Source organism: Sturnus vulgaris, chromosome 1 (genome assembly GCF_052056855.1).
Source record: "Sturnus vulgaris isolate bStuVul1 chromosome 1, bStuVul1.hap1, whole genome shotgun sequence".
Taxonomy (NCBI): domain Eukaryota; kingdom Metazoa; phylum Chordata; class Aves; order Passeriformes; family Sturnidae; genus Sturnus; species Sturnus vulgaris.
Window position 1 is genome coordinate 39,939,530 of NC_142243.1, and position 14,607 is coordinate 39,954,136.

General features: G+C 35.1%; 1 protein-coding gene across 2 annotated transcripts in view; it reads right to left on the bottom strand.

Moving 5' to 3' along the window:
• Nucleotides 1-14,607, bottom strand: part of TOP2B (DNA topoisomerase II beta) — a 59,180-nt gene that overhangs the window by 28,475 nt on the left and 16,098 nt on the right. For both annotated transcript variants that reach the window (XM_014887276.2, XM_014887275.2), the window contains exons 2-11: nt 13,675-13,848; nt 12,901-12,991; nt 10,871-10,934; nt 9,495-9,640; nt 8,990-9,087; nt 7,378-7,590; nt 7,125-7,298; nt 3,106-3,207; nt 2,887-3,024; nt 1,183-1,321 (exon numbers count right to left, since the gene is read on the bottom strand). In XM_014887276.2, coding sequence (XP_014742762.2) covers nt 1,183-1,321; nt 2,887-3,024; nt 3,106-3,207; nt 7,125-7,298; nt 7,378-7,590; nt 8,990-9,087; nt 9,495-9,640; nt 10,871-10,934; nt 12,901-12,991; nt 13,675-13,848 — 1,339 coding nt within the window. The remainder of the gene's footprint in view (nt 1-1,182; nt 1,322-2,886; nt 3,025-3,105; nt 3,208-7,124; nt 7,299-7,377; nt 7,591-8,989; nt 9,088-9,494; nt 9,641-10,870; nt 10,935-12,900; nt 12,992-13,674; nt 13,849-14,607) is intronic.

Consider the following 14,607-nt stretch of genomic DNA (forward strand, 5'->3'; position numbering starts at 1 on the left):
AAAAAAAGATTTTGAAGCCTGATCTCCAAAGCAAAGCTAAAACAACTACCAAAAAAGTGTGTCCAAAGTCATTCATTATATGAGTTAGGAGCACTAGACTTGATATCCATGAAAATATATAATTTCTTCAAGCACACAATCTTCTTGGCAAGAAAAGTATCAGGAACATGTATCTGAGTGAGGAGTGAAAATTCCACAGGCAAAAGACTAGAGTAGACATGATCATCAACCTCTGAGGCAAAATATCACATCTGAATAAATGAAAAAGTAATCAAATACTAAAGAAAACTCAATTAAAAATTAATAACCAAGGAACAAAAAAGAAAGGGAATAAAATTAAACAGAACTATCATCTCATCAAGTCATCTTTGGCTTGAATGTTGAAGCACAAAAAAACCCTCAAACTAAAAAAAAAAAAAAACAAAAAAACCAACCAACCAAAAGCAAGCCTCTTTCTCAGTGTCACATGCTTTTACCTACTCAGCCCACCCACCTACTTCACTGCAATTTCTCTACCTTTGTTTAAGGTGAGGATGTATTAAAAGCCAACAAACATTAACACAGATTGGCAACATTTCAAGCTTTTTAGCCGTGTGTGCCTCTCAAACCATTCAACAACAACTCCCATCTCATTGCTATTGGCACAAAGACTCCCAGCTGATCCTGATCCCTTATCTGTGCTAAGCAAGCAAGCCAACAGAGATTGCCAGCTTGCCCTATATTCCCAGACAGGAACCTAATGGCATTTAAAGTCTAATGAAAAAAGTCTCTCGAACCATTCCCTCAGGTCTGCACACTACTTGATTTACTTCCTGTACCTTCTGACTCTATACAGATTCTGATCTTTTTACATTAGAAAGGTCACGAAGACCAGTCACCTCCAAAATGGAATATTGGTAACACCATTTAGCAGGAAACCACAATTAGAAGATACACACTCTTCCAATACCAACCTAGACTGCCACTTTTGTTCAGTGTTACCAATTCTGTAACATAAAGAGGACAGCATTTCTGATACCAAACTCTCCATCACATTTGAATTCTAGCTCTAGAAAGTTTAGAAAACCAGAAAAACTTTTATTAAAAAACACATAAGGATGAGAAATAAAAGTCAGGTTTCAAATTAGCATGTCTGTGAAGAATTTATGAAACAGTAAAAAATTTAAAAGTAAGTGCTCTTACCAGCATCATTAGCATCATCCAGTTTTGGAATGCCCTTGATTTTACTGTGTTTCACTGATGAACATTTTTTGTTCAGTTGAGTTTGTGCCTTAAATTTGACCCAATTCAAAATACTCTCTATGATACCACAGTTAGAAGCCTACAAAAAACAAATCAGAATTGTGGATGAGAATAATAAAGGTTCAGAGAGCAGATTCTTACATCTCAGTTTTAAATCATTAACACTGCTTTTAAGGTCCTCTAAATTGTAAAAATTGCAACATATGAAAGGCCAAGGAATTAACACATAGCTTACAATTTAGCACTTTGTGTACATACAACTAAAACACAACACAAAAGAGCGTCCTTTTCTCCTTTTCCACCACTTCTATAACTGATGGAAAGAGCAAAGGAGGTCTGAGACCTAACAAGAGGTTGTCTTATGCTGTGTAGTTGATGTGTTGAGACATCTCAGGTACTAAGCACTTGTTTCCTGGATTTTGACAGCAAAAAGTGGCCCTATGGGTTATTTATGACCATTTAAAGTTCCTTTGGAAATGACTGAAAATGGCTGAAAGTCAATGAAAACTATTTGAGAAAGAGCTTTCTACCAACCACTTGAGAATCTGATACCAATTTTAGAAACACATCTGCAGCAAAAATAGCATACAGTGTATTTTCTAAACTAAAACTGCTTTGGGTTTTGTTTCACATCAAAAGAAAACACAGATGGAGCAAAATACTGTGAGCTTTGGCCTTTAATTATCCCCCAGAATACAGCATTCATTGCTGAGATTGTGCTGCACATTTAATGCATCTGGAAATCAATGTTTACTTCTGGGAATATTAGAAACACTATAAATCAAACCTGCTGATGGTAATACAACATGTATTCATTCTTCAGATTTCGTTATATAAGACTGTTGTGTTATTCTTTTCCCTCTAAATTCTATGGGAATGTCACCCATAACACAGAATTAGAAGAATAAACCACTATACAATCAGTAAAGTTTTGATGCCAGGAGTATTAGCAGTGGCACTGTTCTCACTACTGGAGTTTCATTTTAGGCTACTGGCACTAAACAGGACTTAGTATAATAAGTTCTGGCTAACAGAATTCTACTTTTCCTTCATTGTAAGAAAATGTAGTAGAGGAAAAACCTTTCTGATATATTTTCTACAAATATATTCATTTAGAACAGCAATTCTTAACCTATCTGCAGAAAAATTTTTAAACTTACCACCTGACAATAATGATCATTTGATCACTTTTAATACTACACACACCATTTTGCATCTCCTTGATTACTGGATGAGCAAGTAAATGTGAAATATCCCCTCTCTCTCTTTTCACTCCAGTGAAATGGAGTAGGACTGATACCAAAGAGTAAGGCAGACAATATTCTCATCTTCAGAAAAACATTTTAACACAAAAAACATTGATCAAGGACCTTGTTTAGATTTTAAGAGTCAAATTCATTTCACCAATGCAAAAGCCAGAATCTCCAACAAACAAGTTGAGCAGGTGAAGCTCACTTCTAAATCCAGGGCAACAATCAAAACACAGTCACTGGATCCATTATTAAGATCAGAGAATGAAGGAAATGTCACTGCAGTACCATAATGAACTATAACTAATCTTCTGCTACAGAACATGCATACACTTGGTCCACTGTGTCAATTCCCACTTCATAGAGGGAAAAAAAAAAAAAAAGCTTTACTTACTGCTTTAAAAAATTTCTCAGATAGCTGGCACTTGGACCCAAAACTTTTAGGCTGCAATGTCATGTTTTCCTTTGTCTGGGAATCAAATGATGGGTTTTCAATCAAGCAATTAACAAAAACCCATATATGGTTCTTCACCTGTTTAAAACATAGAAAACAATTTACTCAACAAAATTCTCACATTCATCTTTTTCAATATTTTTGCAAAAAGTTACTTGCCTGAAATGGTTTGACTGAAACTCCAGCTTTATTCTTCTTTTTCACCACTTCTATCAGTTTTCCCACAACCTGATCCACCACGTAATCAACATGCCTACCACCCTGAATGAGGGAAGAGAAAAAACTCAAATAATAAACAAAATAACCATTGAATTTACCAATAGCTTTTAGCTGTATTAACAAAATTCCTGTAGTCATACTTTGGTATAGAAATCCATGCACACTGAGTTGCAACATAAGATAGAAAAACCTGCTCTTTCCAGGTCATTCAGTCTTCATTGAAGTGAGGATGACAGAAGTTAAATGATTGATTACTCAAATACCTTCATTTAAATTTGTAGACGAAAAAGCCAAAATATGAATAAAATGTTAAATTCTAGTGGATGTCATAGGAAGTTCATAACACTTTGACTAAAATCTTGTAATGAAAAGTGGAGTGTTCCAGGCATATCCCATACAGTGAAAACATACCCAACTCAGCATTCCATATTTTACACATATCACCTTTGCTTTGATCAGTTAGCACCTTACAAAAATACAGACTCAATACTGGCTCCTGTTCAGACCAATCTACATTAGGGCAGACAAAATAAAGAACATGCCTATGGAGAAGCTCATCATGAAGTACAAAACAGAAAAACCCTTGCTCTTTAAAGCTGTATTTAAAACAGAACTGAGGAGGAAAAAACAGCTCTTGACAGGTATGAGGAAGTATAGGATAGATAAGAAATAAGTAAGAGAAAATAAAACCAAGAATAAACAGCAGCCAAAAAGAGGAAAACAACTAGCAATCAAACCCTCAAAGCTAGGATTCTACATTTTAAGGCAGAATATGAATGTGAAAAACTGAAGATGTAAAGAAGTTGAATTGATGGGATAGCAGCTGTGTTCTCAGCTTCATGCAGAAAGCAGAGATTTAAATTATATATCTATTAAAAAAAAACAGTACACAAAACTGAAATGGTTAAGCTACTAAGTATTATTAGTCATAACCAAACCAATACTTGCACTTCAAAGAAACCACCTATGGTTTCTGTCAGTTCCTAGAGTCATCTACTAAAACAGCAACACAAATCATTAGAAGCACTATACAAAGTCTTTTCTCATGGCATTTCTTCTAAAAAAAACAACCAACCAAAAAACCCACATCCAAACCCCAAAAGCTGCCAAAATTAAAACACTACTGTTTTTATCCACATATGGATGACAGACTTTCAGCAGAGAGAGTTCAATTGAAAGCTGATCTATCAATATCCTGCCACTTTAAAGAAAAAGAAATACATTTCCAAACTGTAAAGAAATGCTATTACAGGAAAATATCAAATTATACATTTCAAAATCTTTCTACACTTGAATGGCAATCTTGAAATGCATTTCTTTTACTCATCACATTACTGAAAACTTACACTTATGAGAACATCTCAGTATATTTTTGCATTTAAAACTTTAGCAATTTTTAAATTTTGCTAAAAGTAGCATCTGACATATCAAAGAAAACCAGCAATTTATCAGTAATTCTTGTTCTTTGGAGATGCTAGTTATTATAGCAGTTCCTGTTCTTAGGAGATACTAGTTATTACACCAGCTCCCCATTCCTGAATCCATTCTTAAGCATGCAGCTGTGAGTGAGGGATGTTCAGAGCTCAGAGCTGGGACCTTCCCAACCATTTCACCAGCAGGTGGCAAATGTACCCACCATGGGACCAGAACAGCCTGGAACTGCCCCAGCTGTCAGAACAACTCCATACAAGACACAAAGGCAAAATTACCCCCTGAATCTAGAGGGCTGCCAAAGATTATTACAGCTTTTGAAATATGGGGAAAGAGAGCTAGAACTGCACAACCTTCTTTTTCCAGAAGGTAGTGATGGAATCCCTGTCTTGTAAACTTCAGGATGCAAAAGTGTCTAATTAAGTGATAAGAAAAATCTTAAAAATGAAGCTTTGACTGCCTCCTATATATGTTCTATTCTTCTCATAGACAACAGTTTCCATCGATTTGAGGTAAGCTTGATTTAAACTCCATGGACAGATAAATGGTTTATACAGTAGAAAAATTCAGAAGCTCATTATAAATTTGAAATTTTAATTTAATTATAGTTTTACAACTTCAATTCTATTTTCTTTTGCAATTTCAAAATTATATATATTTTATGAAAATAAATCTGAAATTTAGAATAATCCTGAGTTTCTTGCTGAACTCCAGCAAATTTTAACAGGTTGGGATTCTCTCTCCATGCAAGTCTACCTTCTGGCATTGCAAATGCATTGGCTGAACCTTTCTCCTAAAAGGATTGGTAGTATTACAGTTAGCAGTGCCACCACGTTGAATTATCATTAGATTCCTATGTTAATAGCTGAGGTTTCTACTACAATTTCAATCACAGCTACTATTTGAAACTCAGAACTTAAGAAGACCACGTTTAATTAGTTTTCAAGTCTCACTGAAGGTTATATGCACAACTGTTAATAGCTACAAACATTCTTTCAAATGCTGTATCAGAGCCTGAAGATGAATTTTGTGGTGGTCTACTACGGCAAAATTTTGATTAACTGGGAAACTGAAAAAGGTTACAAATTTACAAGAGCTGCACCTCAACATACCACCTGACCTCCCAAACCCCTCAAAAAACACCGTGCCAGCAACCTACAAAAAACTTACTTGGAATTTACAGCAAGTTTAAAAAATGTGGGGGAAAGTTACAGCTGGGTGAAAGTTACCCAAATGCAAAAAAAAAAATCTGTCAGCAAACAATGATAATTAACAGCTAGAATGAACTTCCCACCTGTCAGCAGATAAGGGGGCAGGCAGATGATGCAGTTAATTACTACCCATTATGTCCCATCAGTGGGTAGCTGCTCAACAATTGCTGGTGAGGGGATTCACTGCCTGAACATCCCACACCCAGTAACACATGTACAGCATGGATTGAGAGAGTGGGGAAAACCAGAAATTACAGCACTTACTTTTGAAGAATACACAGAACTTTTTTCTAAGCATATTCCAGAAGAATATATAATAACAGTGTATGTGTAACTGCATGATGGTGAAAAGTGATCCAAAAGAGTAAAATTCAAAATCTTTGAAATAAGTATATGCAATTTATTTTACTTAGGAGTCAGGAAGTACTCTGTTTTTTCAAACAATTTCCTTTAGCCTGGTATAATGAAGTTTCTATATATTGCCAGTTTCTTCATAAAAGTATCGTACACATCTTTAAGGTCATGTTATTTTTCTTCTTTAGGTTGCACAAAGAGGTCTGAACTAAAACAAAATTGTAACCCTTCAACTACCAGATTTGTCATCCCTAGTTTTGACAAAGTTTTTAATTGCAATGCACATTTAGAAAGTAAATATTCTACAATTAAAAAAACTTGCCCTGTTATCACAGAACATTCGTTCAGCTACACTGAGAGTGACTGAAAAGAAGTTATGTAATACAAAATATGTCCCATCAAACAGTGGCTACACATCACCTAACACCAAGATTAACACTGACATTCCTGGGCACCGACTAGACTAAGTGTAAACACTGGTGCTTATTAATCATTTGTGCTACCATTAGGATTGTCTTCTGACTCAACACCTCAGGCCAATTTTTTACATCATAAAGCAATAAATGGACAGCCATTTTTGCCCTCCAAAATTTGCTAGTGGTAGCTTTAAAGGCGTTTGTACACTTTTTTTACCTTGCTTTCAGAATTATCTTATTACAATGTGTTAAAAAGGAAGAATTAAATTAGTTCCATTTTCTTCAACACCATGTATGCTCACATAAGACATCAGTATCACCAATAATGATTACTAATGTTTTCAAAACAAGTGCTTATGTAGAAACACTGCTATGAATGTATTTTGATTGCATCCCACTGCTCTGCCAGTTCCTCTCATGCAGAGGATTACCTCACCTATTTATTTATAGCAACCCAGACTCACTTTTTTATCAAACACCTGATTGGGCACAGCCTCAGCAGGCACTTTATCATTTCCATTTTGTGCCATTTGATCTAAGCACTCACCTTTGTGGTAGCTATACTATTTACAAAGCTGATCTGCTGGAAGCCTTTTTCACTCAGAGTGAGGCACACATCCCATCGTTCATTCACGACTTCGTGGATGACTTTGAGCGCGACGCCGGTTTCATCCAGCTTGTCCTTGACGTAAAGATCGACGTAGCTGCGGAATCCATTTACCTACAGGTAACAAGGAACACTCACTACTCTCTGCACCAAATACTCAGTACACTCAAGACATATCAAGTGATGTTCTTACAGGTAGCTTCTTCCCATTCAACATGACTTTGACTCCTTTGCACGACCCAGCCAAATCATACGCTCGTCTTGTCATGAGGGCCACAATATCCTTATCAAGCTTTTCCATTTTAAATTTAGACAGATCTGGCTGGAATGTAATGCATGTGTAGTCATCACCTTCAAAATGCTTAATCTTGGGCTCAGAGGTCTTCATCATGTTGTTCATCCAAGTCTTTGGAAAGAAAACATTTTAGATGTTAGTTTACAACACATTATCCTCCTTTATTCCCTTTTCCAGCTATGCTGGGATTGCTACAGTTACACAACAAAAAGCTCACAACTTCCCTTAGCAGTTTCCTCTGGTAAAACACTACACAAAGTTAGTTGATATATAAAGGTAAGCACAAGCATAAGTGGTAGCACATTTGTGGTTTCTGTAAACATGCAGGTGTTATTACATTGATGGACATGATTCTAATGGAAATGGAGCCTCCCACAGAACTTAATAAATTAGATACAAGTGAGCTGGGATTACAGTCCTTGTTACCCATCCGTTTAACACTTTCAATCTACTACACACCTCTACAGAGAGGCTTTCTAGTCCCTGTGCAGAGACTCAGTAGTCTCCAAGACAGCATCTTGGTGCCTGTGCAATGTGCCAAAAAAACAATCCCCAAGGTGTTCAGACTTGACTCAGGAGTCTTGTATTGCTCCCTGTTTAAGAACGTGGGCACATCTGCATGATCAAGCAGAACGTCTGCTCACACCATATATCAGAGTTCAGTTCTAATAAATTTTCACAGATTTTGAAAACACTTGAAAACTTGGTACTTTAAGTTGTAAAGCATTTAGTCATTTTCAAAAACATACACTCAGACCAATATTAATTTGCCCTCTGTCAGCATAAAATATTATATTTTTTAAGAGACAGGCATAACAGATTAAGTGTATTATTTATGTAGTGATATGAAAGCATGACCAGAAATTAGTTAATTGTCCAGAAAGTAAGAGAATAAAGCCTCCAGCTGGGAAAGACAGTAAAACCAAGGAACTTTGGTATCTAATACTCTGCCAAAGTACTTTAAACTGAAAGGTGTCCATCTCAAAGTTATATAGAGCAGACCTGATTACATTCAGCCCTTGGTCTGTATGCCAACAGTGAGCAATGGGTTCAAATTAGTGGTTTGCACTTAAGTCCACATAGGACTAGTTAAATTCATGATATAAACACTGAAAAATCTCTTTCTTAACACCATACAAAATTACATAGATAATTGTTTCCATGTTTGCATAGCTAAACAGATTTTTTGTGGCAAATTATAGAACAGCAATTTCAAAATGCTTGAATTGAATATATTCATTTTCACACGTACATGAATATACTTCAGTTTTAACAGAAATTTTGGAGTTTTTTCACCTAATACTCCAAAGAAAGCACTATTTTACCCAAAAAGCCTAACACATAGAAATACCAATTTTTACCAACTGAACTAACCTAGCATGCAAACTCTACACATCCCTTTGAATGAGAAATTATCCATTTTGTTAAATACTCCTGAAATACATGTGTTAGATTTTAAACCTGTAACTACAGCAAAAAAAAAGGAAAGAGGTTTTGAACATTTCTATACCTGCTTAAAGCTGTGCTTGTATTCCTTGCAAGCAGTTTCAACTGTAAACTTTGTACTAAATATGTTACAAAGTTTTGCACCATAGCCATTGCGTCCACCTGGAAAAAAACAACATATAGTAAATTAGGGTCAGTTTAAATTTAGGATAATAAATCATATCCTAATTTATCAAATTGATTTTTTCCTGCATTTCAGGAGCAGAAGTGTTTAAACACTCATATACATTACAATCAAAATATAGAAGTATGTTGTTTGTTACTCAATAATGAGTACTGACATTGGAGATGTAAATGTAAAGTTCTCTGTAAATATTTGTATTAAAAAAAGAAAAGTAAGCTATTTCCTTTAAGTCTTCTTACACTAATAAAAACCTATAGAGTAATGGTGACTGAGTAATCACCTGTTATGAAATAGAAAAGAAAGAGAAAAATTAAGAAGGGGAAGCATAGTGAAGAGGCACACAATGGCTTAACTGAATAAAACAAAGCACATTAAATAGCCTTGCCTGTAACTTTTTTCTCATCATCATCATAATTGCTGGACGTTAGTAGCTGCCCAAAGATTAAAGCAGGTACGTATACTTTTTCTACTTTGTGTTCCACAACTGGTATCCCTTTTCCATTATTCCATATGCTGATAATGTTTGATTCCCTAGAAAACAGTGAAGATATTAAGCAAATGAATGCAATCTTGAAAACAGACTTCTGCATACCTGTTTAAACACATTAAATAAAATAACTAAACAAAAATACAGCAAAAAACCATACTCTTACCACATTTACTTAGAGCTCTAACAATCTTAATTACAAGAAACTCCACTTATTTTTGTTTATTAGATGCCTTGGAAGAAGGAGCTTAATTGTCCATACCTGACACTATTTCATACAACAAAAATAGCCCCCAAAAGTCTGTTTGAAGAGCTTTCACATTCAACATGAACTGCAACAAGATCCTGACACTTAGTGACAGAATTACACTCAAGTTAGAGATGCAGCTTTTAAGGTTTCATTGAAGTCCATCCAGAAAAGTCATCATCTGTTTAAAACTGTTATTTCTGAGTTATGACAAACATTGTGACTTATTTTATGCATCAATGTCAAATCCATCAATATCTGGCATCATTAATATTTCTAGCTCTTACACAGAACATTTTTGAGTATTAGAGAGTTCAAAATCAGGACAGGTCAGGCAAATTTACACATTTACCATTTCACTCCCACTCCATGATGAAAGCAGAAAAATCACTTCTCAGCATATTTATCCTAAAGGTGAGGTCTGAAAAATAGCTTTCTAAATAATTTATTATTCAGTTAAATGTCACTGAAAAGGTACTATTAATGGAATCCAATCAGCATCTATTTAAATACAGTACTTTTCACCAGAAATTATCTCTTCAAGTATTCAGTTTCAAAAAACATGGTAATAATGTTTTTTGTAATATGAAGTTTCAGTGTGATATAGACGACTAATTCAAACAGTCTTATCCTAATGCTAAAGGAGTTAACACAGAAGTTCAAGAGGGGCAAAATTATGTTACAAAACCTCAAAGCTGGTATTTAAGATTTGTAAAGAACCTGGCTGGCTATAGTTATGCGCTGCCAAGCTTTCAATTGATCACAAATTTTATGAACTTGCGGTTTTAAGTTTCATTCAAATTTTAACAAATGGTTTAGGAAAACAATTATTATAAATTCAGAATGGCAGCACTTACTGTTAACCCCTTTCAATTCACCTCTTCATCTTAAAATATTAAGCTAATAGAAATAATTCCAAGAATATTCTGTTTTCAAGACATTCAATTTCATTAGTAAAATCATTTGTACAAATCTAAACTGCAATAGCACTGGCAGGGAAAGCAAATGAAAACATGCTTTTACTTACGGATCAATGGATATTTTAATGCAAGTCATATTCTTGTCCCTCTGCTTATTGTCAGCAGCATTTACTATGAAACAAAGTAGCACAAATTAACACTTCATAGGCAATTATTAATCTCTTGGTCTGTAAAACTGATTTTATACATATTCCACCACCAGTTACAACAGTCCAGGTATTTCTTAATCTGGTAGCTCTTTGTATATATTTTGTATCTTAGCACTGGAGTCTAAAAATACAACCAAGTATCTACAAGAAGATATTTTTCAACCTTCTTATAATTACTGATTCTATTTCTAGCAGTTAGACTATCTCAGGAATAAATATAGAAGTGCATTTTGTGAGCTCATAACTGTTCTTAACATACTGAGCACTTCATTCTTCTCTTGTTGTTCTTTGGATATTTATTGCAGCATGTACATCAAAAACCCTTGAAACTTATATGCATCACCAGAGTTTACACATTGAAACCCACCCAAAAAGTCACATCCATTAAGGAGTGTTTTGACTGCAGCAAAAGTTCTCTCTAAAGACCCTGCAAGACTTGTAACTAACAGTCTACACAGTTTAGGATCAAAACAAGGATAACTGGAAATCAACATTTGATCAGAATTTAATTAAACTGCACTGCAATGTATATGAACTACAGGAAGCAGAAATGTGACTGTGGCCACTAAACATGAAAACACATTACAGCCATTTTCAGCATCTGTCTCATCATCCATGAAACAGATGAAGGTAAAACCCCAAAACACCAAAGTACAATATCTTAACGGCTGACAAGGACCTCAATATAAAATCAGGTATTTCAAGGTGCGTTTGCTAAAATCATAAAATCATGCTTTTCATTCAAAAGCATGCATAGCTAAAACGTCCCATTTTCATGTTATTTCATTATTCCTTAGCTCTCAAACCACACTCTTAAACCACACTCTCTGGAGCACTTATCAGTGCTTCATAAAGCAGCAATAAGCCGTGAAGTACTCCAATAATGACAGAATACTGATCTTCCTTCTGAATGGAAGTGGTCTCCCTAACATGAAAAGACAAAAAACTTAGATCTATGAGGCAGCACTCAAAACCAGAAGTGATTAAAGGCTTTCATTTCCATGCTTATCAAATTAAGTAATAAGTTAAATATAATATTTGAAAAGAAATTAAGCATTCTTTCTACCTAGTAAATATATAGTCCTTATTGCCTCAAAGACAGCAATGCTGTAAAGCAATTTTAGATACGGTTGTGAACCTAATGAAGGTCATGACAAAACTGACCTCAGTAGAACATAATTTAATTTATGAGGTAATCCTACCAATCCTTTAAACAGAACTCCATAAAAGCTGATAAGTCCAAGATTTCATGTCAGTTACACCAAATACCAGTTCAGCAGACAGCACAGTATTCAGATATTCCACATCTCTACTGCTGATTAGTGTGTGCCTGTCACCAACAGAATATCATTAACCAGTATGTCACAGTAACTCAGGGAATTTTTGACAAAATTTTCTAAAAATCATTTTTTGTGCCTCAGTCATAGCGCTTTTTAACAGCAGTATGATACTTACTTATTTTACAATTGTCTGAAGTCTAGAAATGATCCATAAAAACTACCACCACTATCCCTCTGTATAGAAGGAGGAAGTTTTAATGATTGATGAAAGGATGCTCTTAGTGAACATTCAGACAACTTAGAAGTTGCATTCTTTTGGACGAATAATCTTCTTTCAAATGTTACTTTAAATTGTAGCCCCAATAACGCTTCACAGAATAAAAATCTTGTAACACTATTGATCATAAAAAATGATCTAGTTTGGACATTCAATAACAAATAATTACACTTTCTTAAAAGTTCAGCTGAAAATTCTTCCCTTTTAGACTGCTCTATAGCTCTAGAATGCACTAAATTTTTATGCCCTGTAGTTTAGGGGGACTCGAGTCTGGGATTTAAACTTAGATACAAGTTGATGTACTTTGAGAGCACTCAAAAAAACCTTGTAGTCTGTAATGCTAAGGCAGTATTATTGTTAAAAATACTTACCAAGAATTTCATCAAAGATCTTGTACAAGCCTGGAACAAAGGTAACTTCTCTGCAATTCATCCCCACATCTTCATCATAGACCCACATTAACTATGTGGAAACAAAATAAAATAGAAGTATTTACTGCCTTGGTAAACCAGTCTGTGATTCTCTAGTATCTGTTTCCTTCAGGAACTTTCCTCTTACAGTCTGATTACTGCAGCCATACAAGACAAAAGCAGAAGCCTGCAAAAGTTATAGCTGTACCCACAAAGAATTCCATAATGAAAATCCATTCTTTTCTCCTTGGCGGAGAACTCCCAACAGTACAGACAGTGAAGTCCAAAGCAAATTGCAACTTCACAAAAACAACTGAAGAAATTGCCAGCAGGAGGCTTAAATTCCCTGTTCTCTACCTAAACAAAGAGACCAAAGCATTTTTGGACCTAGAATAAGTGCTACTTACAAATATACATACGTGTGTGCACATAGGCGTGTTTGTGAGCACAGACCTATACACACGTAGCTGTCTGTTTACACACAGGTGAGTGTTTGTGTTTTGACTGGATTTCATTGGTTTTTGATCCTATCTTTTCAGATGAACTAAGCACTCACTGCCTTAAAGCAAGTCTCATTCCCTTCCTACACATGCATACATAAACAAGACCACAATTTTTAACTATCTAATTCCAAATAATGAGAAAAACAGAGATGCATCTATTTAATAGCCAGAACAGACATTTCTTCATTAAAACAATAAAAAACATGAAGATTGTAAATTTAGTGACACTTACCTGAGTCAAGGGTTCAACTGACCCAATGTAGGTATCTGGACGGAGGAGGATGTGCTCAAGCTGAGTCTTTTTCTGATAAACTCTCTCAACAGACATCTTCTTTGAAGTGTCATTTTTATTAATGCTTTCTGATTCTTCCTTTTTTGAAGCATTCATCTGATTATCAAATAATGTCTAAAAAAACAAACCAAACCAACAATCAACCTCATTCAATCTGTCACTCTTGAGATATAAACAAAATCTGACAGATTTAAATTACAATCAAAACTTGGCATGTAATCTAAATGTTAAGTTTTCAGATGTATTAAGATAAAGATACCCTTTCAATAGAGAAAAAAATCAACAGATTACATGACAGATTCTTAACAAATTGTTGCATATTCAAACTTTAGCAATTTACTAAGCACAATAAACCAAAATAAGGAAACAAGAGCACAAAGAGCACCGACCTCTTCAGGTTAAGTATTTACAACATCAATTTTGTGCATAAGCATTTGTATCCAAACTACTGAATACTGCTCTAAATGGTAGCAGCAATACTACACTTTAACATTGTAATCTGGACAATTCATTCAGCAGGATTTAAAAAACATTTAATGCCTCTTCTACCGGCTTCTCAATTACTATAATTACATTCTCTATTGAAGTGATCAAACCTGACACAATCCCAGAATGATTTATGATGAAAGTAGAGACACTGTTTACAAGAGCAAATAGAGGAATGACAAGGGGGAATGACTTTAAAGTAAAAGAGTAGGTTTAGATTAGGTATTAGGAAGACATTTTTTATTGTGAGGGTGGTGATGCACGGGAACAGGTTGCTCAGAGGGAGTGTGGATGCTCCAACCCTGGGAGCATTCAAGGCCAGGTTGGTGGAACTTTGAGCAACCTGGTCTGGTGAAAGGTGTCCCTGTCCATGGCAGGGGGGTTGGA